Source organism: Phalacrocorax carbo, chromosome 8 (assembly GCF_963921805.1).
Source record: "Phalacrocorax carbo chromosome 8, bPhaCar2.1, whole genome shotgun sequence".
NCBI classification, from domain to species: Eukaryota; Metazoa; Chordata; class Aves; order Suliformes; family Phalacrocoracidae; genus Phalacrocorax; species Phalacrocorax carbo.
In genome coordinates this window covers 9,037,587-9,064,273 of record NC_087520.1, presented here as the reverse complement: position 1 = coordinate 9,064,273, position 26,687 = coordinate 9,037,587, and the positions used below count along the sequence as shown (strand labels likewise).

Genomic DNA, 26,687 nt, shown 5'->3' with positions numbered 1-26,687 from the left:
AGTAGAGAAAATACTCTTTTGTCTACCTGTTTCTCTCCAAAAGGTGCCACCCAATTCTTCAGAAAAGCACATTTGAGATAAAATACATCTGATATCACCCATCACACAATAACCCAACATATGTCACTGCCTCCATGCTATCTGATGTACTGAGAAATCTCTTTCTCTGTCATTTGTTCTTCTCCTGCTCATCACAAACATGACAACAAGGTTTCCCTGCATCTCTCTCTGCAGGAGCAGACGCTGCCAGCCCATATGCTGCCACTGACTTGCCCTTTATGCCCAGACTCAGCTGTTATGACTTTAACCTCTTTACAACAACCCTCTCTTAACGGTGGTGTGTCAGCAGAGTCCCAGTTCACATCCATCCTAGCCATCTCATTGCACTGCACTGAACGACAGCCTTTGATTTAACTTCCTATGCAACTTCCTTTCCAACACTATTTTACATTATTGTTTCTTTCCAATGGTTCCTTTGATCATTTGGCTGGAGAAACTGAGGTAGAGACATTGATGGGAATAGGATGATTTTTTCCCCTTCTGCATATTTGCCTGTTTGCTTCTGATGTATTTCAAGCATTTTCCTTGCAGCACACCGATGGAGGAGGATCCCACCCTGCTCTGGGCTGCAGCTCCATTTCTGGGGGCAGGAGGGGCTGTGATCTTTTAAGGACCCTTTTGAGCTGGTTATCTACTTCCAGCCCACCATGAATCTATTATTTACCTCTGTGGGAAATCCTACGTAATAAATACATCATTCTGCCTCTTACTCCAGCCCCTCATTACCAGACCAAATGGCTTAACAATAATGCCAATGTTTGCAGACGCATAAAAGAAGTTGCCACAGCTACGCAATATATTAAAACACTGGAGACATGCTGCAGAATAAAGAATGTGAAAAGTACAAAAATACATCAAAACTGTATAGCTTGTTTCCTTACTAAGCAGTGAGGTATCCAGGAAAACACAGAAGACTTTGCAAAAGGTATCGACTGATTGTTTGCTAGGCTAAACACATGGCAAAACAAGCCCTAACAGCTCACTAGCTGTCTTTCTCTGGCTCACTTTGGAAGAGAAGCTAAAATTCTCTGCTAGATGAGAGACTAAACCAGGGAAAGCACTTTGACTGACAACCCTAATTTGCAGCTGAAGCAATCCCAACCAGTGCTGTCTTTAAGGAAATTCAATACTTTAACAGATGTCCTTAGACTGTTTTAGGGAATTATTAAAAATATTTGGAAATCCTTTTAAATTTTAAGAGGCAATTTTAAAATAATACATCACAGTCAGTGTGTTTCTGATTTGGATGGTCAAAAGGAGTAGCTTTGATTTAATCCTGTGGATTCAAAGACTTCACACAGTAAGTGCAAGTGATGCTTGTGGAAATAATGGAAATGATGCATTTCCTGCAGGCTTGACAAAGTAGTGGGAAAAATTAAAATATTGAAGCACAATCCAGGTTGGCAAGGAGCAGTCTATGGAGAATCCACTCAGAGCACCATTTTCCTGCTCAACTGTACCTCTCACTGACATCACAGAAAGCGAACACTGCTCTCTATACACAGCTGGACTGTCAGAGGGCAAAAGCTCATTTTCTGTAAAGCAAGCAGCCAGCCCACTATGAAGGCAAAAGCTCTCCACCTGGCCTACAGCCACAAGCAGTACATTCCCTTGCCTGCACCCTTGAGTGCTGTTTTAAGGAGCTGCTGATAGAAAGGAAGTGTTCATGTGGGTTATAACAAAGATATTCCTTTCGTGACGTTCAATCGGTCCTGCTATACTAGCAGCTAAATGTGGTAATAGTAATAACAGCAATGATACTTCCTCTGCCCTGTGGCATTTTCCCTTGTTAGGGACAACTCAAAGCTGCACAAGGCAACGTTCCAGTTTTGTCTGCTTTGGAGTGGCAAGTTTTCATTGCCTGTTAATTGAGACACAAAGCAATCATTTCAGGGCACAGGACGTCTTTCACCAAGGGTGGCAAACTTCACTAACAAAAACACAAAAACATCATTGTTGCCGCACCTCCTAACGTAACCAGACCCAGCAGCACATGCTGCTCGGGGCACAGTACTGTGTGTGAGCTCATTTTTGCAGTCGTCAGACATGTCCTGAAACCTACCGGGAAAGCTGGCTTTTTAACCTTTACTCTGTCGTTTTTGGTTGGTTGACACAGACATGCTTAAATTAGTATCCCTGACCCAGTTCTGCATGTTGCCGTATGACTTGCTCATCCTTCAAAGGGAAGCACCAGTCATTCCCTCACTGCATGAGACTAACTGCAGAGTTTCCTAACCACAAAGATGTCCAGAACATGCTGTGAGCACAGTCAAAAAAACCACTAGACCTGACCCCAATCGTGCATTTCTTTTTCCCAGTCCTGCCTTGAGAACAGAAACTCCTTTCTGGAGTGTCTGATGCTAGAAAAGCTCAGCACTGCCCCCTTAAAAAAGAGAGTTGGGAGGAAACAACTGGGGAAAAAAAACCCTTCAGAATTGGTAACAGATGCTGCAGAGATCAAGCAACTGGCACCACCACAAATCACAGCAAACCTCACCAGAACATTGTACAGCCATCGTGTACCTCCTGAAAAGCAAACAGACGAAACACTGGACAGCATCTATCTTCGGCTGCGAAGAAGACAAACTTGGGAGTATTTAGTGAACCCTTTCTCTGAGATCCCACTTGGAACAGCAGCCTGGTCTTCATCTATGTCAACAGAAAATCTAGACTCCAGGCCAGACTTGCAAGCCAACCATTACTGTTTCTATTTCAGAAGTAAACCCAATAGCTCTTCTTCCTGTCAGACCTTCTTCCTGATCTAGCTCCCTACAGCAGGAACAGGATTTTGCCCAGAAGCCTTCTGACACAAAGATTTAAATCATGTGGCTAAATCCCTAAGTGCTAGATTGAAAACATCCCTTAATATGATTTGAACATACTTTTTTTGTTGTTTAATCATTGAGTCTCTTTTGATCTTGTCTTTGTCCCTCAAAGAATTGAATATAGTGTTCATGTAACTAAATCCCTTTTTTAGTAAAACTTCTGATTTGGCAGAGTAAGCTTTTCACAGCAGAATGAAGGCAAACTGTGAATGGAATTGGTAACAAACAGATTAAAACAAATGCTACAAAATGCTCTAGAACGTGCTGTATTTGTGTCTAAAGATGATTGCTTTTAGGAAGGAGGCAATAGATCCAGTGCAGAGATAACAAAATGTAGTCTGCATCCTCTTCTTCCAGGAAACAAACTTTTCACAGGTGTAATATGCCCAGGTCATGTCACCTGGATCAGTAACGGAGCTGATACAGCCCTGACCTGCAACTGGCACTCAAAGACATAAACGTAATATCATGAGCTTACTCTGTGTGCTGTGTTCCAACTTTTGACATTTTATTGAGTAGTCAAATCCTTAAAAGAAAAAATTCAAGTCATCCCTTCTTCTATGCAAAAAGGTAGAGTCATGTTTGCAGAAAGATGTGTTTTACAGCACCATGAAGCTCAGAAAATACTGTGGTCCCACCCAACTTGACACATTTTAATGGCATACCTAGTGCACATGTTGGAGTTTTATGTTCAATACCACAAACCCCCCTCTTTTATGCATTTCTTGAAGTTCATTTAAATAACAATAGAAACAAAAGAAATTTCCCACAGCTTCGTTAAAGCAATTACATCTTCGACTCTTCTTTTTAAAGTGCAAAGAAGGCAAGTCTGCGATGTGAGATCTCAATGACTGCGTTCTGCTTTTGGATGGCTACCCAAGGGGGTTTGTACCCTTCAAAGTGATTTATTTCTGGCAATCTAAGGGTTTCTGTCTTTAGAAGAATACCTGTAATAATCTCATGAACACAGTGCTTTGAGAGAGTGGCTGCTCCTTCAAGATGCCTAATCAGCTGCTTCGCAGCTGAGATTCTTTTGAAAATTAAATTACACCATGTCTGTTGACATTAAAAACAACACCAAAAAAATCTCCAAGACTTTACATCTGCCTCGACTTCTTTGCTGTTCTTTTTCCTTTTTCACTCCATTGACTTATAATATAAGGAAAACCACAGATGACATGATGAAACTGATAGACATACACATAAAAATAAAATGCAACTGTGCATGTTGGAGTTCCATTCCTATCCATGGGGGTGGGAAATCTGGGTTTGTAATGTCTGAAGGCTGCTGCACGTTCACAAAACTTTCTGTATTGGTAGGACCGAACTAAGCATTAGTGGCTTCGGAAAAAATCCGATGCATAAAGTGTGCTCAGCACCAGGAGCCCTCTGGCTAGACACCCTTAGACAGCAACTGGAATGAAGAGAACAGCACAACTTGTAAAATGACCAAGTAATTCTGAAAATGCTTCAAGCACTTCACTGCAGAGTTCACCCAAAGGTGTTGCACCAAAGTTGAGCAAATGTGCGCTGATGATTCACTTTGCACCACTGGGGAATGGCTCTTCCTTGTACAAACGAAGCAGGACTCGAGAAACCGTAATGCTCTTAAACAGGAGAACAGCAGACCTAGGTTCTCAGCACATTGATCACCACTTCCAGTAAAAATCAACCAAGTATTCACTAACCATTTCAATTTACTTTAATTCTTCTGCAGAAATACCTAACCGCAGTAGCTGCTCAGTGGCAGTTTGCACCGATCTGATCCTTGTCTATAGCAGGTGTTGTAGCAGCGGGACTATGGATTTGTGCTAACTTATAGCCTTTTTTCTGCCTCGGGCTATCCTAGTTATGGTCAGACTCCAGTGGAGACAGATTTCCTGCTGAAGTGAACACACTGTAGATAAGCACAGGACCAAGAAGAGAGGGAGAGGAAGAAAGAGAGCTCTGCTGAGGTTTAAAATATTCTAAATCATCCAACTATATAGCTACTCCACTGCTCGTAACTTTTACTCCAGACAAGTGTGCAGTCCTCTCTTCATGTGTTTTCATTTTTATGGCCTTTCTGGTATGCCTACTGCCTGCCTTAAACATCTTTCAAAACTGCTGGTAAATCATACCTCACTATCTATAAAAGGCATTTGAAGACAATATTAAAATTATACAGAACTAGTAATTTCTAAGTTATTTTCTCTTTCTGTCAGCATTACTTGGACAATGGTACAGCCAGAAACAGTTAGGATCTCGCTCAGTTAGTGAGGTGGATACACATTAAAGAGTACCTACGGTTAATGCTACGAAAGGCACAGTAATATTTTGCCGAAGTCTGATTCAGCAGACGCTCGGGTTCTGCGACGCTCACAGAACCTTTTAAACATTTTGTTACTGCACTGCATAATGCCAAATTATATATCCAGATAATTTTTTTCTAAGAAGGCTAATAACGCGGCTATCCCTGAACATTGCTTTGAAATTGTATCTCTCCTTTGCTGCATGTCATGGATCGCTTACTTCTTGTATTAGATTATAAATGGCCATGCCAACTTATGTATGCATGTACAGCACGAAACACAGGCAAGATCCTAGCAGAGGCCCCTGGTGTTACTGAAATTCAGCTGCTGCTAATAAGAAGAAGGGAAAACATTTCCATCTGTCTGGATTGAGAAAAAGAATTCATGAGTCTCTGATTCATCTGCATCCATATGCTGATATGTAGACAATACTTATGGACACATAGACATCTGCGAGGTAGCCAGCAACAGAAATCAAATCAATCACAGATCACAGCAAGTGATTTGCCTAATTATGAGTAACACCTCACATTTTTTATCTACGCAAAAAGCACTTTGTGAAAGAGCAGATGGCATTGCTATGGGATGGCACTATCCTCGACAGTTGCAGATGCAGAGCATTTACACGGCACGCTGAAAAAATGACACAACACAAGCTGCTTCCTGGGAAAAAGATTCAAATTGAACAAGTGTCACCAAACAAAATACACGTATTTATTGATGTTCTGAACTTATCTGATCCAGCCTCTCTCCTCAAATCAAATACATACGCACAGGCCAGGCAGTGATGCTATCTAGACATCATTAAAGTCTCTTAGATAGAACTGTCACGTGAGCTGCCTAGGACGGAAAAGCGGGGCTGCAGACCAACTCGAGTCTAGTTCCAACCCGCAAACAATTTAAATCCGCACAAGCAGAATCAATAGGAAGAAGCCCTGCAGAGAAAGCAATTACTCTGCAAAAGCAACTATATTACAGCATGGTTACGGCTGGAAGGCAGGACGCAGAAGGCCATCCTCACTTCTGTGATTACCCAGTGGAGTTCTCTCCAATGCATCTGGCCTGTGAAATGGCAAGGTTCAGCCTGGACTTGTTCCTGCAATCAAAGTGGTTCTGTTTCTGGGTTTCTATCGCAATTATAAAGCTCTTCTTTACAAGACCTGTCCTTCAGGTTTGCTGTGCTCCATAGGCAAATGCAGGTCTGTGCATCAGGCAACAGGTTTAAAGGGCTCAGTGTACTCTCCGTTTCAATAGCTTTGTGGGAGTAATAATATCGTTTCCTGGATCTGCAATTATTTATTCATTGGACACTGTGCACTTGCCACTGTACAAGGAACAAAGAAAGATCATCTGACCGTTCCTGGTGATAGCAAATTCAGGTTTTCTATTCAAATTCTTGCTTTTATTTGTGGTTTGTCTGCATGTTTTTTTCCCTGAGCTGCTGTAAGCACATACGCTGGTGTGACAGGGCTGAAGCAGCTATAAAATGATTGATGAAAACCATATTTTGGCCTTGTTGTGGGAATATTTATTGTAGAAATATACTCAGTTAACTCTGTAAGGGCATATCTGGATAAATGTGAAGGGCAGAAAAGAATGGCTGGGCCCAAGACTGTACCTCTGATACCAAAGTAATTTGATCTGCTTTAATTATGAAACAGGGTTATGGGGTCACAAAAACATGGCACAGGCTGGTTTTGAATTGCTTTTATCTAACCACTTTGTTTCTTCTGCTGAAATGATCAATGCTCGGCTTTAAGAAGGATGCTCTGTCAGTGTACATGACTAGACAGAGGCTTCCCCACAGGAACAAAACAGGGGCCAAACTCTGACCTGCAGTGCCACAACACTCCGTGTGTGAGTTAGCGTCAAACAGGAACCATCTTGGAGAGGAAGAACTGCAAACCTCTATCCATCTTGGAGAGGCCTCATGTCTAACAGCCAAGGCAGTACTACACTTGAAAAGGTAAAATGAGAGCTGCAGCCTAGCATGCGACATGAATTTGGATTGATCTGGAAGAAAGATGATGCTAAATCACGCTGGATGTTGCTACACTGAACACATGTACCTACAGACATAGCATGACGGCAAAGGTTTGATCAGTAGGACAATTGCATGAGTGGGAGTAGGGTGCTCTGTGTTGGGATTTAACTGTATCTTGCAGTTGCCATTCAACAGACGCTCTCGAGCATCTGCTTCAGGGTGAAGAGAGGAGAGGAGCACAGGATATTGCCATGGTACAGGGCCGACGAGCAAAAATACATTCCTAACCAACACCACTGGGGAGCTGGGGATTAGTATTTCAGGAGATACCAGGCTCACAGAAAGAGCAGCAGATGCTTTTTCCATGCCTGGAAGAAGACAGGAATGTTGTTTGGGGAAATGGTGAGTAATGGCAAAAGCAGCTGAAGAGATTAGAATATGTGAAGGTAAAATAGAGCACAGGGAGGCATATAAAACCCAAGGACCCCAAATTAGTCTTTGGGCAATCAGCAGGGTGGCTCAGCCTGTCTGGTTGTCTCCACTTTTAAACAGAAGGCATTTCCCTTCTGGTGTTTTTATTCCTGAAGTTCTTTCAAAACTCTGGAGGAACAAAATGGATCAGCGACGACACCCAACCAGTGGCTCCTCCCAGGAAAGGGCACAGGAAGGGTCCTGCCTGCATGTCCCTGTTTCTTCTTCTTCAGCTCAGCTACACTTCCCAGAATGCTGCATAAGAGATGAAGTTGCAGAGAGAAACAAAAACCTGCCGCTCTCCCAGCTGTGTACCAACATCAAGGTTCATAATTTATAATTAACAGTTGGGATATTAACGAGACATATATAGCAAAAGTCAGTCTGCAGTAGGAGTTGGGGATTTCAAGAGGTAGCAGAATACAGATAAAACACTTTGGCGTGAAGCGACAGTAAACATGCAATAAAAGGTGTTCCTCAAGCCAGCAGCATTGACAACATATGTGCCATTGCCCTGTGTGGCCTTTACTTCGTTTAAACAGTGCAGGATGTTCTGCAAAAAACCTGGAGGGGACAGGCTTTGAACACTCAACCACAGGAAGCATCAGAGGAAACATATTCAGGTTCATCCCATCAACCCACTGTCTTCCAGCCATGGCTCTTTGGAAACCAAGTCACCAAATCAGCTCGGGCTCATCACTTCCTCTTGACCTTTCACAGCAGTTAGTATGTATTTGGATTATGGATTATTTTCCATTCACTGTGTGGCTTCACCTGTGCGTAAAACACAACAGTGAATCTGCTCAGAGGGAAATATCAGCTGCCTTAATGTGATAAACAGCTATACCCACATTGTACTTCTATCCTGCAAAATATAACTCAAAAATAATGATTTAAAAATCCCCAATGAGTTTTTTTCACTCTTCCAGATCAACCTGATCAAAAGAAAAGACAACAGCTTTTGCCTAAAGAACCGAAAGCCTTGCTGGAGAGATATGCTTGTTCTGTCAGACAAATGACCTCCCTTCTCCCCTCAATCAACCTGACTGTCTGTAATTTTATTTATTTCTCTGCTTTTAAATATTGATATCTTACAAAGCTTCTCATTGGAAAAAAACCCACGTCTTATTCTTTAGCTGTGCTGCCTTAGGCTGTAGTCCTGTCAAGATCGCATCCAAGAGGAAGGCTCAGCTTGCATTAATACATGGAAAAGAAGACTTTCCAGGCTCTGTGAAGAGTGATATGGATGATTCAGTGAACAGCACGTTTCTCTCCAAATCAGTAGCCACCCATTCATGGTGCCACGGGCAATATTTTGCAGCTGCTGTTGGCTTCTTAGCAGAAAGGCAGAACTCAGATTTTAACCACTTTTGTTTATTAAATGCCCCACGACAAATCCATCCCTTGTCTAAATCAAGAGAGAGACTATGGACCAGCATATTGTGTTGCTCAAGGAGAAAAAGAATTAGAAGCAGAATATCAAGCTGTAGCTGGAAAGAAAGAGGAATAAGCAGTTTCACTGCATAGATTTAGACTAAAAATTAAGAATCCAACAAAGTAACCTGCACTGACTAAGACACCGTGCAAATCTTGGCCTGAATTTACTCACCGTTATGTAAACAGTGATTTACAAATAAAATTTTGGCACTGCTGCATTTAAATAAAACCTTCCCTTGTAGACCATAACGAAGGACTGTCCAAAGGAAGGCATCTCTCTATCCTTGGGAGGGATGTTTCTGGGGGAAGTTGGATGACAGCAGCACTGTACCGTTGACGCTAACTGGGGAACCTCATTGGTGAGAAGACAAAAGCCACAGATGCTTTTGCTCTGCTCCTGCTCAGGGAAAATTTAAGGTTTGAAGGTAAGGAATCTCCTGCTATTTCTTGGAAGGATGGCAAACAAGGATCATGGCCTGATGGATGAACAAGGAAGAAATATTGTGAGCTGAAACACCTTGAATTTTCTTTCTGTTCCATAGACTATTCCTTTTCAGAGAGAAACGAGGAGCAGAATCCCTGCTAGTACTTTGTACAACCTGCCTCAGAAAAGTATCCTACCTTTTAAGGCCAGACTGGAAGCAAACCTAAAAAGTTTGTTGGACTCAGAATCACAGTAAATCAAGAGGAAATCAGTGGACATGTGTCATTTTATACTGAAAGCCTGCAGTAAAAAATGAAAAAGAAACAAAACAAAAAAAATGGGCATCATGGAAACTGCTCTCCCTTACCCCGCCAAGAAGGACAATTTTTTACTGTATCAGCTTTTATTTGAAAATATCTGCCAGCTCTATCACCACACTCCTTTGTACTTGGGGCACATGATCTACTAAAATGAGCATGGACAGAGGACTCCTCACACCAATCCTCAGGTGCTTTAGGAGTGAACGAGCAAGCTGTTTTTGCTCACTCTCATCTCCGTCTCCTGTCCCACTCTCTGCCTACCTATTGACAATGTAAAGCCTTTTGGAGAAAAGAGGTGTGTCTGTCTCCATGTTTGTACAGGGACCGGCGGGACAGACTCCTGCCAGTGGCTTTGATCTGCCACACACATGCAGTATATGTAGAAATTACAGAGCGCAATCTGGCAAAGAATACAAAGTACACCTGACCTTATGCATCCGAATAGCCTTACTGATGTCAATGAAATTACATATGTCTGTGAATTATGCATATAATTAAATATCTGGTTGGACTGAAGCCTAGATCAATGTCAGAAAGCCTATCTCTGTAACTAGATTTGTATCCATTTTTATCACACACCTACAGTAGTGTCCTGCACTCCAACACTGTGTCACTAATGCTGGCGTGCGACTGTCTCTTCCTGAAATACACTGGTGTAGATGGGAGTAGATGGCCAGGCACGGCCTCAGACAAACAGAGATCAAATACAGAGATGTTTCAGTCAGGGAAATGTTAATGGCCAAAGAAATCTTTCTTCTTCTTTAAAAAAGGAACTCAGTTTTCCCAAGAGCCTCAACCAATTTGCCCTAAAAGAACACGAGCAAATTTAGAGTAGTTCTTCTTTTATCCTGAGTTCTTCTCTCTCCAAATCTAACATTTGTTATTTAGAAACAGAACAATCAAAGAAACTCTCATTACAGGCATAGCAACTGGTAAATGAAACCTGGAAGGTCTCGCTTTCTTTTCCTGTTGCAAATCAAACACTCAAACTGAACTGTCTGCAAAACCAGTTGTGTGTGCCGCACCTCCTAATGACAGCACAGCTTGTCTTGTCAAGTAACGCTTGCTTTACAAAATACATAACTTTGCTGCTGAAATAGTTTTGATCAGCAGAAGAGTTGCAGAAGTGTTTGCTGTCCTCTGGTAAGAAGACACAAAGCTCTGCTCTTGAGGCTTCTTGGAAATATCACAAAAACATTCTTTCTCTTTATAATTGGATCTTGCTATTTGTCTTTTAGTGTTTCCTTTGTCTATTTGTCTCTATCTTCTCTCTATCCATACTGCATAAAGTTTTATTCTTTTTATTTTTTGGTATTAATAAGCCTTTCCAAAGCAGCCAGAGTCCTGATTGTCAGCAGCGATGTCTAGACATAGTAAATTCTTAAACTCAAGGCTTTTGCCCTTGAGAGAGAGAAATGCAGCAGTACACGATTGCAACGTGTTGTTCCCTGAGCAGTTACAGGTGCTTTGTAAGGCTTATGTCTTTCTGAGGCTACAGCTTGTTAAAATGAAATCTGGATCAAGTTTTGGACTGAGAATTCAAGGCTACTCTACAAATGCGTTCAATCCCACAGGCTGGTTCAGGTCAGCTGTAGTCAATTACCAGCAGCGCTTCTCTTTTTAACATAATACCTATCCGGCAATACAAGTCAGCAACAGAAATCCCATAATCAATAGGTGTGACTGATTTGTCCCCCGCTTATGAATCCCCCAGTAAACTCCCTGTGCAGTTTTTAAAAATATATAAGATTAAACATAGAAAAAGAAGGATGATATACACCTCCTGAAGGTTTAGAAGCCTGTAGGAATACTGAGAGGCCATAATAAATGGCTAATTAGGAAAAATGAGCTTCACAGCAGCTTCCCAGTTAATTCACAGAAGCAGCATGCAAATTCGAGATGCTAAACCAAAGCTGAGATAACAGACACTAAAAGAGTAGTTCATGTCCAAGGAAGACAAGAAACTACCTGCCAAGTTCATTCAGCTCAGCCATTTTTTTCTTTCAACTTTGAAATCAATAACTCCACATCTTTTGGTTTTCCTTTTGGGGGAATAAATTAAATGAAATGCTTATTCTGTTCTCTTAGCTTCTAATGCCGACATGCCTGTCTCAAGGCTTGTGACTCTGTTGAAAACACGATGATAGCCGATTTGCAACATTTCCGTGGAAATACAGCCCTGCCACAAAACTCAGCCCTGTTGTCTTGCTCTTCACAGCTGAAATGCATGCAATTTCTGGGATCATGGCAAAAATGCAGTGTGTAAGCTTAGAGACCACAGAGCACCCAGCCTTAATCCAGCAGCTCACTTTGAGCTGTGATGCGCATCACTTGTTTTTGTGACCGCAGAGTCCAGCTGCAAATGTTTAAAATGAAGAGGAGATAAGAATCAGATTAAGAATAGCAAAACACATGATCCAAACATCTCCCCTCTCCTTACACAACCAGCTCAAGCAGAGAAATTTCACCTGTCAAAGGGAAAAAGTCAAATACATTAGGAGGTCATTTGGGAAATTCTCCATCTCCTTCATGTTTAGCTCCAGAGCTGTTAACTAGCCTGCGTCAACTCCATGGCGCAAACTCCCTTGCTAGAAGGTGAAAACCACAGACTACAAAGTGCTTATTCAGCTTATGTGTTCAGATACTTCTGCAGTGGCCATTTTGGACTTTTCTGGCCACAAAATCTCCACTGATGTTAGGATAAGAAAGCACAAGCATGTTGTTCCCAGAGTTAGTTCAGAGGTGTACCCATGATGAAAATATAGACAAAAGCCGAGGTAGGTAGCCCACTTGGCACAGCTGATTGACTTTAATAGGTGTTGATTACACTGCTCATATTGCATGAAATTAAAAAGCTTACAAATGTTATGAGCCATTACCCTTCCATTTAAGAGAGCTTATGACAAGTTAGCAACATTTAATGAAATCCTTTTCAAAATGCCATAGGCAGCCTCCACGAGATTTTGCTTTGAAATGTAACTTGTGGAGTTATTTCAAAAAGTTGAAGTAAACAAACTTTTTTGTTTACTTCAGCCCTTCCTCTCTTGCTCTTCTTCAGGATACTCTGATTTTGCAACTGGCAGGATACTTCAGTTCCCTGTTGTGCTCTCAGAGTGTGGCACTTAACACCAGCTCGTCAGACAAACAACAGGGAACAGACAAAGCAAGATTTAATTCTGGTGTTCTTGGAAGTACCCCTTCAGCCAGCCTACAAAATTTCCTTCAAAACTCAAAGTGGAAAGACTTCTGGCCAATTTTACTATGAAGCTAGAGGGAAATGTTTTCATAGTTGCCGTAAAATTTACTTAAACTTCCACCTTTTCAGCACACTGGAAATATCACTGAGCCACTAACTGCCCCCAAAGCGCTGGGGCAACCAAGGTTCAGGCTGAAGTAGGCTCTCTGGTTTTATTGCTTAAGAATAAAATTTATTAAGAGCAGAGCATATCAATTTTATAAATCACACCGGATGCTCACAGCCTACCGCCATATGTGGATTCAAATCTGCTTTGGACGGCGATGGCAACAATATCTTTGCATCAGGTGAGGGCACTTCTGCCAGAATGATGCCTCAGCCACTTCTGTTTATTTTTACTGTTTGTCCCACTGACTGCCAGCTCTCCTCTCAGCTGTTGGGCAAGCAAGACTTGAACTGACCAAACTGGGAGAGACTTTTATAGCAAAAGCACACAGGCAGAGAACCTATGACAAGGTGTCTGGAGTGGTGCCACAGCCAATGCTTAACAAACCCTATAGGCAGAATATGAGATGGCCAGGCATGGCTGCAAGAAGCTTTCTTTTGTTGGCTGTGCCATCATGAGTGACCTTGTTAATTTTTAAAATTATTACAGCCTTTAAACGATATTTTAACATCTACTGCCAAATATCAACTGAGAAGCAGTAAGCTATGAAGATGCAGTTAGAGGAAGCATCGTGCTTCAGAAGTCAGCCTTGGAGAGTGTGAATTTTTTCTACCTGACGCCACAGAGGCAGCTGAACTGCTCCAGAGGCAGGAGACCAACAGCTCCGTGAGCTGCCAGGAGCTGTTATAGGCTCATTCATAACCTAATGTGCAAATAAGAAGGTTCCTCTCTTCTTTGAAAAGAACTGGTCACTAAGGGAGTAGCTGAATGCTGGGAGGAGCAATGGCCAAAGAGGTGGTGGGAGTGCGCAGGGACTGCTAAGTGATGGCAGCATGGCGAGACAAACTTCATTTCCACCCTGTGATGGTTTCAGTGAGCGTGCTGAAATCCTTAAGCACTTTGCTAGACCAAATCATCAGGAACTAATTCAATATCCTTTTATTGCTCTGTAAACTCTGACAAAGGAAGAAAAGGAATTATTCTGTCTCCTTCCTCAAAAAATAGCAGCCTTCTTTCAGGCTATCTATCTGAGCCTTTACTGAAAGCCAGATTTCCTCTACATCATACAAAGTTGCAATTATCTTGCCATCTGCATTGCCTTTCCTCATGGTTGAATGTTACCTTTTAATCCAAATTAGTATATTATACTGTTTAGAAATATATATTTATGGCTATGAGGCAGGTATGTCATTGTTTAATCCAAATACATGGTTTATTGTTTTTCAGTGTGTATTTTTAGCCTTGAGGCAGGTAGACCTGCAGAGCAAATAATACAAAAGAATACGTCCATTACAGAACTGCTTCTGTGCTTTAAAATTATACCACTCTTCTTCCAGATCTGAATACAGTGAGACAAGTACATTGGCAAAATAATTATTTATCACTCTTAAAAGCTTCCCTTAAAATTTCTATCATTCAAATAGTGGCTGGGGAAAATGTAAAGTACAGACAGTCATATTTTATGCACTTGCTAGTATAGGTTTTATGCTGATGGGAACTTACTAAACACCAGTAAAGGGAATAGCAGTTATCAGCCCTAATTCACAACTGTGAATTTTTTAGGCCAAACAGATGCCCTTGCAGAATCACAGCCAAGTGTTAATGACAGGCCCAGTCCTTCTTCCACTGTAGTCACTAGTTATTTCATATGGCTTCAAATGAGATCAGGTTTGCTCGAACGCTTTGAATGAGCACACTGCTCTCAGTGAGACACTCCTTGCCACAGGGAGCAGGATAGGGACCTCTAACATCACCCAAAGAAAGGAAAATAAAAAAAGACACTGTCTTTAGCTTCGGGCTTTTTTTCTTTGATGTATAGGATTCTTCCTTTAAATTCTATTTTTAGTTGATTAAAAAGGAAGCAGACCTTCAACATGAAACTGGCTAAATACACTAAGAGATCTCTTTTAAAAGACATTTAAAATCTCCTTAAAATCTGTTCAGTGAATTTTGCCATCGTTTATACCCGTACAAAAACAGAGTAGCTTGGAGCTTCCCTCTGGTAGCAGAGGACAGGCAAGAAGGGTTGGTTCCCATGTTCAGATCTGTGTTCCCAGACCCACCCATCAGCAGGCGAGTCAATGGGCAGGACCTCAGTCACGAGCTTTATACTGCAAAAAATCTTTGTCAGGCAAATCCATTCTCTTGTCTTTAAAGGATTCAGGGTAGGAGAATTTAACCGCAGGTGTAAACATTTGCAAACCAAGGTTTATTTTTTCTATCCATGCAGTTGAAATGAACGTTGAAAGGGCAAAACCATCCTAATCCTATCACGGCAATGTCCTTCTCTGCTTCCTAAAGCTGAGATTATCATCTCGTTGGTTGTCACACAGCTCCTGAGAGAAGTAATTCATTTGATTTTCCTGTATAATCACAGCACAGGATTTACTTCTGTTGTTATTGGAATAGAAAACGCACATAGCCTGTTCTCTGTCTTGCCCCTTTTAAGATACTTATAGACCTGGATGCCTTGCTGTAAGTTTCAAGCAACCTGGTTGTTAGCAGCTCTTCTCAACAAAGGCAGGAAGATTTCCAGTTTCAAATTTCAATTCAAATTAAGGCAATGAAGACCGAAGACCACAAAACTGTTGCCATTGCTTTCCAGCACATAAAATTAACAATTTGTGCTGCTGCGTGCAACTTTCAGTCAAAGTTTGTCTGATTTATAAGCAAGCAGATGGTTCACACGATAGACCACAATAAATTACAACAGTTAGAAAGACAGCTACATTTTGAGAGTGACAGTGCAGCTGAGCTACAGATGGGTTTATAGATGACCCTTCCAATTTTTAATAATCTCCACAATTTATGTGCAAGTAAAGAAATGCAAGGATTCCTTATACACCTTCTTGACTAAGTAGAAATCACTTTTATTTACACAGGCTATACTTCATGGTCCAGTTAACTTCTTAATTAAAGGCAGCAAGATGCTCATGTTCCATGCAAGTGGCATGGAAAATACTGTTTAGTGTGCAATATGTTTAGCTGGAAGTTTAAGATGCTATGATCACTCCTGGAAAAGGGATTGTATCTATCTCATTTCTTTAAAACGAGACTACAAGGGTGCAAACACTGCTACCACCAGTTACTATTCATTAATCTCCAGATAAACTTTAGGCTCATGCAGTACCAAGGTTACGTTTATTTGCAAGCTCTCATGCTTAGAAACAGGCTTCTAATCCAGGAGGCACTATGTATTGAGTGTTACTGAGCCAGGACTAGTATGGGGAAACAACAGGAACAGAGAGAGTGGGGTTTGAGGGGGTCACTCTTGAATGGGTGAGGGAAAAGGAAAGAGAGCCTGGAGGGTGTCATTCCTGACGAGAAGGCAGTGGTGATGCAGAAAGAAACTGGCTGGAAGCAGCTTTAAGGAGCCGGTTCACGTCAGTGATTTTAATGGCCACTTCTCTGGAATGGGACCAAACCACATCGGTCCAATCCTTCTGCTAACATTTTTGAAGGGACTCCCAGAAAGATGCCCTTGTTGGGTTGTCGTCAATTGCATGCCACACTACAACAGATTCAGTTCCTCCTGGCTGTAATTTCAGTTGCAATGAGTTACCCTCCAAAAGGAGCACAGCTAAATGCAACTACTCTGTCCAGAATGTGATGAAGGGGGCAGTACCTACTAGAGCTCTTTAAGGCACAAATCACAGAAGCTCAGACGTTAACACACCGCCAGTCTCTTGGGATGACATTTGAGGGCTTTTCCTCCTCTCTAAACCTTGGTCTTCCTGTCCTGCCAAATCAATTTGGAAAAAAAAAATCCACTTTTAAGTAGAAATCAGAAATTACCTTTAAACCAGAAGGCACAGCTCCTAGGAAAGCAAGTCTGTGTGTACTTTCAATTACCACCTTCCTGGGGCTTAAGAGGTGCAGCAGAGAAGAGGCACCAGTGACAAATTCAGGCTTTCCAGAATTATCACAGTTCATGTTTTGGAGATATTTTGGCAGGGATTGCCCAGCTCTGGCCACAGCACGGCAGCAGGGCAGCGTGGGGAGCAACACTGCAGAGACACACGAGTGGGAAAACCCTCTCCATGGAGATCATGGGACTGCAGTCACTTACACAAAAAGTGATTCTTCCCCTGCTATTTCCACACAGCACCCACACCCCTTCATCTGCTCACAGAATGACAGTGAAATTACTTTTTTTTAAATGAAGGTCTTCTATACATCACCAGCATGTGAAAGTCTTCTAAGCTTTATATAAAATCATTATCTATTACTGTACACAAATCTTAGGTTGTTTGATTAAACATATAATAAATATTACATGCAAGCTTATTTCTGGGATGCTCTTTACTGTTATTTGTCATATTGTTTCTGCTACACTTTGCATATTTAAAGCCACATTATGCACTTCTGAAAACCCAAAGAAGATTACTAAGGGATTAGTATGGATGTTCATCTGTACTACTGAGTGCTGAGTTTGGCACTTTATTTTAGCGATATTAATCAAGTTCAGGAATTGCTAGTACGCTTCCCTCCCAAGAGAATACTGGGTCATACTACTGTTCATTAAAAAATATAGCATTGATTATTTAACAATATTTTAAAATATTCCATAACGATCATCCTTTGATTGACTGCAACTCTTTCATTCACTTAGAAGAGGCCAAATTCACACATAGCACAAGAAAGCAGAAGTTGATTGAAATCAATAGGATTGCCTATTGTTGCCTCCAGCCCAACAGTAATTCCAGCGTTACTGTGAGCAACCTGAAAGCCAGCACAGGCTATTCCAATTTAACTTCACTGAGAAGCCAGAGAAACTCTGCACACTGTTTATGTAACTATAGAGTTAATACAGTTTCCAGGACTCATCTACTGAAGCCAGCAGGGATGCTCGAACTCACTAGGCTGTAGATCAGACCTTCTGGCTTGCAACGACACCCTTCCCTGGCTAACAGCAAAAACAATCCTGGGGGCGGGATGATGCAAGGAACACACACAAAAGCCTTACTTTATATTTCTTGTTCCTTGCATTCATTACACTGCCAATGCTGTTTAAACTAGTTTCATAACCTCAAGAAGGGGCACCTTTTGTCCCGCCTGCCATATTAAAATGTAGATCACTACGATAATATGTAAAAAGTAAACTCCCCACTAGCTAGACGTGGTTCTCAGCTCTCTTAGTAATCAAATATTATTTCCAGCACTCTAACTAGAGAAAAAGAAATATAAGTAGCAATTTGTCGGCCTATTTATCAAACCGAGTCCTGCACCTTTTCTACACATTTTATATTACAAAGTGTATGACATGTAAGGGTCTGCCATTCTGTTTTAATTCAGGGATGAAAACATTTATAGATATGAACGTTTTCTCATTAAGTTTTCTTCCTAAATGATTACGCTTGTTCAAATCAATTCCTAGCCATCTTACAGAGGTTACAACCTTCAATAATTAAATCGGATATTGTATTGGATGTTGTGTTGATTATGCTACAAGTTCCAATTCCTACAAGACCACTGAAATGCTGAGATAAAGGGATGTTAACTTTATTTAATTAGCTATCTGCCATTGTTATCAAAATGGAAGGTTGGTATCTGACTCAAATTAACACTTTGGATCAGGAAACAAGATAGACGACATCATCTGAGAAGGATCCTGGAAACTCTCTATAAACATTTCAGTTATTTTAAAACTGCTCGGGACGATCAGGATTGCATTAGAAAGAGCAAAAGTCACCGACAGTCAATGAAGTGCTGCTAGGAAAATGTTATTTCAATCACACTTGGGTTCTTCCTCATTTTCAGTTGTTAACATCCTTGCCACTTTTGTCAAGCAGTCTCTCCTAGCAGCATTGAATTTTAACTGCCGTAATTTTAAAGCACAACATGAAATAGGACTGAGCACATAACATGGGTTTATTGTGCCAGCTAACAACAGGTCAGGCCCTTGTGCCAAGGCATCACCTTTCTGGTCTCTGCAGAAAAGGAGTAACTAGTTAAACGCGAGCTGGATTTCACAACTGCCTGCCATCCCTCTACCTCAGAAACAATAGGTTCCTCAGTTGAGGGTTGTTTATGATTTAATTCAAAAGAAGACAAAAACTTCAGTGTGAAATCTCAGCAGCCCTTGAAGCATTTTAACTACAAACTAAACCCATGTGTATCAACCTTGAAGCTGTCCAGAGGATACACCATCCCGATGAGGCACCCAAAGGACACCCACTGTCCTCTTTTTTTACATTTGTATAGAGCGGCCAAAGTAATGCATTTGATAACCACGCCACCCTGCCACTTCATGGTTTCTTACAGTTAGGGCTACAGAAACGTGCTTGTTCCTTTCCTGACAACTTACTGGTCTTGACCGGATTTCTTTGGCGTAGAGAGGTTTCAAGAATTCTGAATCTCCTTCAAGCTTTAGTCCTTTTTCCGTGATTCTCAGGTTCCCCATTCCATCCTAAAACACAGACAAAAAGAAATAACCCCATTAGTTGCAATTATTTAATTCACCAGGCTGCCAATAGCTGATTTTTTTCCCCACAGAGGAGAACGTGTAAAGCACTGGGAGGCACTAGAGAATGCAATTTCTTGCGTTATCCTTTTAGCTCTGTTTCTGTGAAAAAAAATTCTATTCAGAGCAATCTGCAACGCCCCCCAGTAAACCATTTACACAGAAAAAAGATATTTTTTAAGCTAGTCTTCTCAAAGAGATGCAGCGATGCTCTCAGTTAACAGGAAACTATTCACTGTAATATTCACCGCCTGCCTGTATATTAATATACCTTCTCATTCATAGCAAATCCGTATAAAGACTATGTGATTAATTCTACTGAACTCCATATGGAGAATGTGTTATTAATTCCACTGAATCAACAAAGTAAGGTTTGGTTATGTATGAGTATTGCAATAAAATATGGTAGGGAACTTGACCCCTATTGTTTGGTGAAATCTCTGCAAAACATGGACTCTGGTGGGGTTTCTTTAGGGCTATCGACCCTTACAGCAAAAAGTTGTGGAAAGCTGCTGGTTAGTTTCAAGTCTCACAGTCTTTCCTGTGCTTTCAATACCGTTAGGATGCTACACAGCTTTACTGGAATATATATTTATGTAACTATTTGCTTTGGGAGAAGCAACCACACAACAGGAATATCTTTCAAGCAGACCATCTTGGGCTAACTCCTGATTTTTCTCTCCCACAATGATCAGCTCTGGATCAGAGCCCTTGGTCTGCTCCTTGTACAGCCCAAGCATATCCCAGCAATTTGAACCTCTATATCCAAGTGTTTGGGTCTCCCAAGTCATGCTCCTGCCCATCAAACAACCATTGCAAAGTCCATTGGCCAGGCATTAAATGACTGATGTAACATGCATTTCTGTCCTCTCCTCATTCGGATTTCACAGTTGCAGCTATCAGTCCTCACCCTCTCCCCAGCCCTGCACCAGGCTCCCCGGTCCCCACCGCTCCCTGTGCTTCCATGGCAAAAATCTTGACAAATGGCGTTGGCTGCAGGCCTCCAGCAGACGACTGCAAATAGTCCATTTTCTTTAGAAATTGTTTAGTTATGTGTGCCCCAGATGTAATGAAACAGCTGACAAATCCTAATAGCAAACAAAACATATGTCAAAATTTTATATGAGTTTTTCTTATGTTTTTTATACAATAAGACAGGTATAGGGATACATTGGCTCCGAGCAGAATTGGACCAAGCTATATTTCACCTTTAACTTGTGAAAGTCGTAACTTTTACTAAGATGAGGGATTTAGGTTCATTTAGGCTATAATTGCTTAGAAAGGGGTGTGTGTGTAAAAAACATGGTGTGAGGAGGGAACTGCAAAGGAAAACGTATAATCAAAAAAGACATTATTGCTAAGATTCAGGGTGATTGTCAAAGTCTGCAAGGATTGAAGTAAGTCGGGGTTTTTTTCTGGAAAAAGATGGTCTGAAGAATATCTTTTAGCGTAAATTTGACTGACATCACTAGGATTTCAGACTGATGCTAGCAAAAGCTATGTCTCCACATGTATAAATTAAGACTGGGAAATGACCAAGAGCTGGGTAGGGGAGTCAACAACTACCATGACAGTCCTCAAACATACTCATTAACAAATTTTTCCACCTGGGGTTTTTTTTTTTTCCATTTCTCCAGGCTAGGGAATCAGGAGGATGATGCTATATGACGCCTTGGGCCTCCAAGATAAAGCAGGATACGATAATCACAAAACCTACAGTAGCTGGAGCTCAGCGTGGGGAGGACATTGTGATGAGGGACACGCAGATCTGCACTTACAGTAAGAGGATTCATGTTACAGTGAGAGAGACATTGAAACCAAGGGTCATGCAGGCCACAGGATGGCACGAGTAGTAATTTGGAGGAATTACTCATCTATAAATGTGGCATGCCATACTTACTCCACGGCATCTCATCATGCAGTTTAGGGACTCACTGAGGGGGACTGAGCTGCCTTCTCAGTCGCTGCTAGGCATGTCCAAATCGGAAGAGCCACCACAGTGCCTAACTCACAGCTGTTTCAGGGATTTTAGAGGAAAGAGGTATGTACTTCGGTAGAAGCCCTAAGAAGATCAAGAGAAGACTGGGAAAATCCAGGAAAACCACGTGTATTTGGATATATGTCTTGCATGTTTTCTAATCCAGCAGCAAAAAATAAAACACATCTGTCTACTTTCTCTTCCTTCCACCGCATGTGCACCTCCAACACTGCAAGAGGACTCACTATCACCAAAGGTGAAAGGCTAACCAAAACAGATTTGAATGAACTATTGCCAAAAGGCATGAATTTGGAGGGATAAAAATCAAAGACATAGCATGGCTCAGCAGTGACACTGGTCACTTGCCAGAGGTTCCCCTGTTCCAAGACGTATTGCTCCCAGGGCATACCCTGCCAAGTAAAGATCGTTTCTGCCAGAGTGTGGTGCCTTATGAACAAAGGCAGGCTCAGGAGTGCTGGGCAACAAAATGACTGCTGTCATCTCATTTTGAAATGAAAGCTGTAAGTAAACTTTAAATAGAGACATATGCTGAAAATGCTATTGATTGTTGAACAGAGGGGAATGAGAGATGGGTCATAAGTGCCACTTGCTACATTCCTTGTCCTGGGTGTAAAATACTGACTTATGAATTCTGGGTTGGTGGTGGCACAGAAGGGGTTCATTTATCTCAAGCAGAAGGATGAAGGAAAATGAGTGAAATATGATTATGCTCCAAAGAGCCCAGATTAAATTTTGATAGTGGTATGCTTCGTGATTTGAGTGAGCAGGAATTATTACAGCTATCTGCAGACCCTCGCACATTTTGTGCTGCTAAAAAAACTCTGCAAATTTTTTCCCCAGATAGATATTTCAGTAAGGTTACAAGCCCTGAGGGCTTTCCCATTGCAGGCTCTTCTCTGGTTTCATTAAGAAAAGTTGCGGGTCACGCGAGCTGGAATATGCCACATATAGTGGCAAGAATGACCACCTCCGTGGATATGCAATCCTGACCACCTCCAGGGCTCGCTCCTGAGCTGAAGCGTTGTGCTGGTTTTGGCTGCGATAGAGTTAATTCTCTTCACTGTAGCTGGTAAAGTGGTGATGGCACATTGATGATTTAGTTGCTGTTAAGCAGCGGCTCAGTGTCGCCGAGCAGTGCCTGTAGTAGTGAGGGACCTTTCCAGCTTCCCGCGCTCCGCCATGTGGGCAGGAGGCTGGGAGAGGCGGGGCCACGGCCGGGGCAGCTGACCCCGACCGGCCAATGGGGTGTTCATTCCGCACCACGTGACGCATGACCAGTACAGAAACAGGGGCGGTTGGCGCGCGGGGGGCGGTTGCGGCTCCGGGACTGGCGGCAGGGGGTCGGTGGGCGGCTGCGCCACGTGCTGTTGGTTTTGGTTGTTCATTTCTCCTTCCTGCCCCCAGGTTTCGCCTCACTCTCATTATTTTCCTTTTCATTGCATTAGTATTGTTGTTGCTGTTATTATTGTTTTATTTTAATTATTAAACTGTTCTTATCTCAACCCATGAACTTTCTCACTTTTACCCTTCTGATTCTCTCCCCCATCCCGCCGGCGGGGGAGCGAGCGAGCGGCAGGGTGGGGCTGAGTTGCTGGCTGAACCACAACAAGCGGGGCAATACTTTACCAGTAACATGGACCAATGGATAATGGGACTTGTCAAGTCACCACTGAACCTGTGGCAAACCAGCGATTTTGATGGCTCACAACTATATTCCATGCTGGGTAGTGATACAGATCAAGCATTCCACTCCACTCTTCTGCGTGTTTCTCATCCTTTCTCTCCTTCACCCTCTGTCTCCCACGTCCCCACAGGATTTTTATATATGAAAAACACACATATGGGACTTCTAGATCACAGCTAGCAAGTCCTATACATCCTAAAAGAGGTATCAAGCCTATGGGACCAGGTACTACAACCAAAACATCAGGAATATGGTTGATTTATATCATATAAGCAGGTGTATTCTCTTACAGAACCATTGGGCTGGTGAAAGAGACACACATCCCCGTATTATTCTTCTCAACCTTTGATTCTTCTCAACCTCCAGCCCCCCTCACTTTTCTCCTGCTGCATCTGCCAAACCTAATAAAAGCTGCACCCACCAGGTATTACTTCTTGACTTCCCTGGTGTTTGGGATCAGGATGCAATGCTCAGTACTGACTCGTACCATAAGTGACTCTCTGCTGCTTGCTGCTCATGTTTCTCATGATTAAAGATGACAGTTTTTTGTAGTGATAGTCTGGGTCAGCAAGTCAAAAACCAAGCAAAGGTTGGAATCTGATTTTGAAGTTAATGACCATCCTGGCCTCCTACAGTACAATCATTATTAAATTATATTAATTTATTATTTCCCATTAGAAAAAAATAAGCAGCTTGCAGAATTATATAGAGATCCCAACATACAGATACATTAGAGAGAAATCACTGTATGAAAAAGTACTTCGCATGTTGTTTTGGATAAGCATCTTCATCTTCCCTAAATTATATGGTTTAATAACAAATAAATGTCATAGTCTGCTACAGAGAATATATATGAAAGTTCCTATGAAATTGCACGGACTGTGACCCATAAAATGTGGCAGAAAGCTGGCCAGAGTGACAGAGACCACAAGTTTTTATTAAACATTGTGTCTGTGATTGGTATATATCCTTATCTGCCACTCTATTGCTTGTGAATAAGGAGAAAAAAAAAGTATTGATTATTTGATACACTGGCATCCAACAATCTTTGTTTCTCCCCTTTTTATTAGTAGACTCCTCAGCAGCGGGTGAATGACTTCACTGTGCATACACTAACCAGCTCTGTGGGAGCTTCCAGGAGGCAAGCCCCAAAGAGGAGGCACAGAGTTGGGAACTTTCCATTACCACCTGCTTTGAATTATTCAGCTTTTTGGTAGGGCATGGAGAAAACTTTCACATCAATTTTATCACCTACGCCACCTCTCTTTTTATACAGTGCCTTGTAATGTGCAGGCATAAAAATTTATGTGCTGCTGCTGACTGCTCTGTGTTGGAAGGGGAGAGCAATGGTAAAATCCTGAATAACATAGATGTCATTTTGGTGATGCTGAATGAGAAAGGATTTTTTTTTTAAATTAGCTTAAGAAGCAACTCAGTTTAACAACCAATTACAAATGATGGTGTTAGTGTTAGGGGAAGAGCCCAGCTTTGCCACTGCGTGGTCACCAAGGCTCTTCTCTGCCTTGTGGTTAGCGCTGTGGCTACCTATGTGAGTAAAGCCTAGCTTTTTTTTTTTGTTTTCCTTTTTAACAGTTGTGGGTTACTTTATTATTTTTTTTAATTGTATGGCTGGTAGCAGGAAGATTCAGTTAACAGAATAAGAAAAAACAGCCAACCTAACCAGAGACATGTAATTGCTGTGGTAATACCAGGAAGTGTCACTAGCCACACAAATCTGGACTGCTCACACATAAGAACAGGGGTAATTTTCAGTGGTGTCTGACATCCACAGGCAGCTTTATTAGCTCAGGCTGGGCTTGCGCCACAGCTTAACCTAGTCAAGAACCAAGGCGGTGATAACACATATTCACTGTGGCCCTTCTTGCCAGGATGCTTTGTTCTTTAGAAACAATTAATTCAGCCTCACACTCCTCTGCGCTTCCTCTGTTCTCCTGGCATTTCTGAACACAGAAGGCAAATTTGTCTACTAAGGTCTTTCTAAGGATTTTAGGGACACTGGTGATGGGGAACATGGACAGCTCTAGTTATCTGCTGGCCATCACTGCACCAGTGGGTGTTTCCCCATGCTTCTTCCTGCACCTCCAACCCTTTTCAGGTTTCAGGAGAAAAACTCTTGGCAAGGTTTCTTTCTGCACTGCAGGTAAGCATTTACTGTTTTACTAGGAGTAAACTGAAGTTATGTTTGGCAATGTCCTGTGGGAAAGAATCATCTTTGGAGACTGCTCATGTCAGATGCCTCAAACGCCTGATTATTGTTGCTTGTATTATTGATTGCTGTGCTCTGCATTGCTTCCAGATATGTGCAAGTTATTACACAGCTCAAAACATCCAAAGTTAGGGAAAAAGAAAAAGCAAATGCAAGAGACCTGTTTTTTTCTTCCCCGACTGGGAAGATTTCTGTGCTGTTCTTCTACCTCTGACTTGACATTAAATGTTTCCAGATTCTACAGATTTAAGGAAGGTCTGTAAAGATGCACATTGTTGCCAGATCATCACAGCCTCAAACACCTACTTTCTCTAATAGGATCTACCCTCCCTCCCTCTCATTTTCTGCAGTTAATTTGTCATCTCAATGAAGATCCCCACATCCAGCTGCGGATCAGCAGCAATGTTTTCCTATGGAAGCCAGGAGAGCCTAAACACCCACCACCAGCAGCAGTCCTATAAAGTTAGAGCTGGTTACACAGCACAGTTCAGAGTGACACACACTCCAACACAAGGAGCCAATATGTGACAGCTTCTTCCTCTGATGTAAGACTTTGTTTTGAGAACTCATGTATGGACTCACGTTTGTGCAGACAGTAGAGAAAAACAAGCCAACGTGGTGTCACACAGCATATATGATCATATATATGTGATGTATGCATGGATACACGCTTATGCCTTGAATTGCACTATGAGGTCTCATGTCCACAACTGCCATCCTTCCCCCTCTTCTGCCGCTTATTGACTTCAGATGTCCCTGTCAGATGTCTCACTGGTAGTTTTTTCATTTAAAGGTGATGGGCACAGCATAGGATAGCTGCGCTGAGACATCGGTGGCTGACAGAAGGTGACCCCAAGCGCCTTGCATCACTGTGAGACAGTATATGTGCCCTCTCCAGGGAAGGAGAGGGACACAGATGAAGCACAGCTAAAATCTTTGCAGCTAATTGGTGCACTAAAACATTATAAATTGCAAGACCAGCAAGCAGCTAACTCACTGCTCTCTCCAGAAGGCTCCCTCCAGTAACTCGTGACAGACTGTGAGAAGACACCTCTATATAATCTCTGTTGCTGCAGTAATCAGTCACAGGGAGACATGATGTTGAATGAGCAAAGACCAGCTGTGGGGGTCACCCACTGG

At 42.0% G+C, this 26,687-nt stretch overlaps 1 protein-coding gene across 2 annotated transcripts in view; it reads right to left on the bottom strand.

Moving 5' to 3' along the window:
• Nucleotides 1–26,687, bottom strand: part of SGCD (sarcoglycan delta) — a 225,819-nt gene that overhangs the window by 63,031 nt on the left and 136,101 nt on the right. For both annotated transcript variants that reach the window (XM_064458539.1, XM_064458540.1), the window contains exon 3: nt 19,482–19,583. In XM_064458539.1, the coding sequence (XP_064314609.1) occupies nt 19,482–19,583 (102 nt within the window). The remainder of the gene's footprint in view (nt 1–19,481; nt 19,584–26,687) is intronic.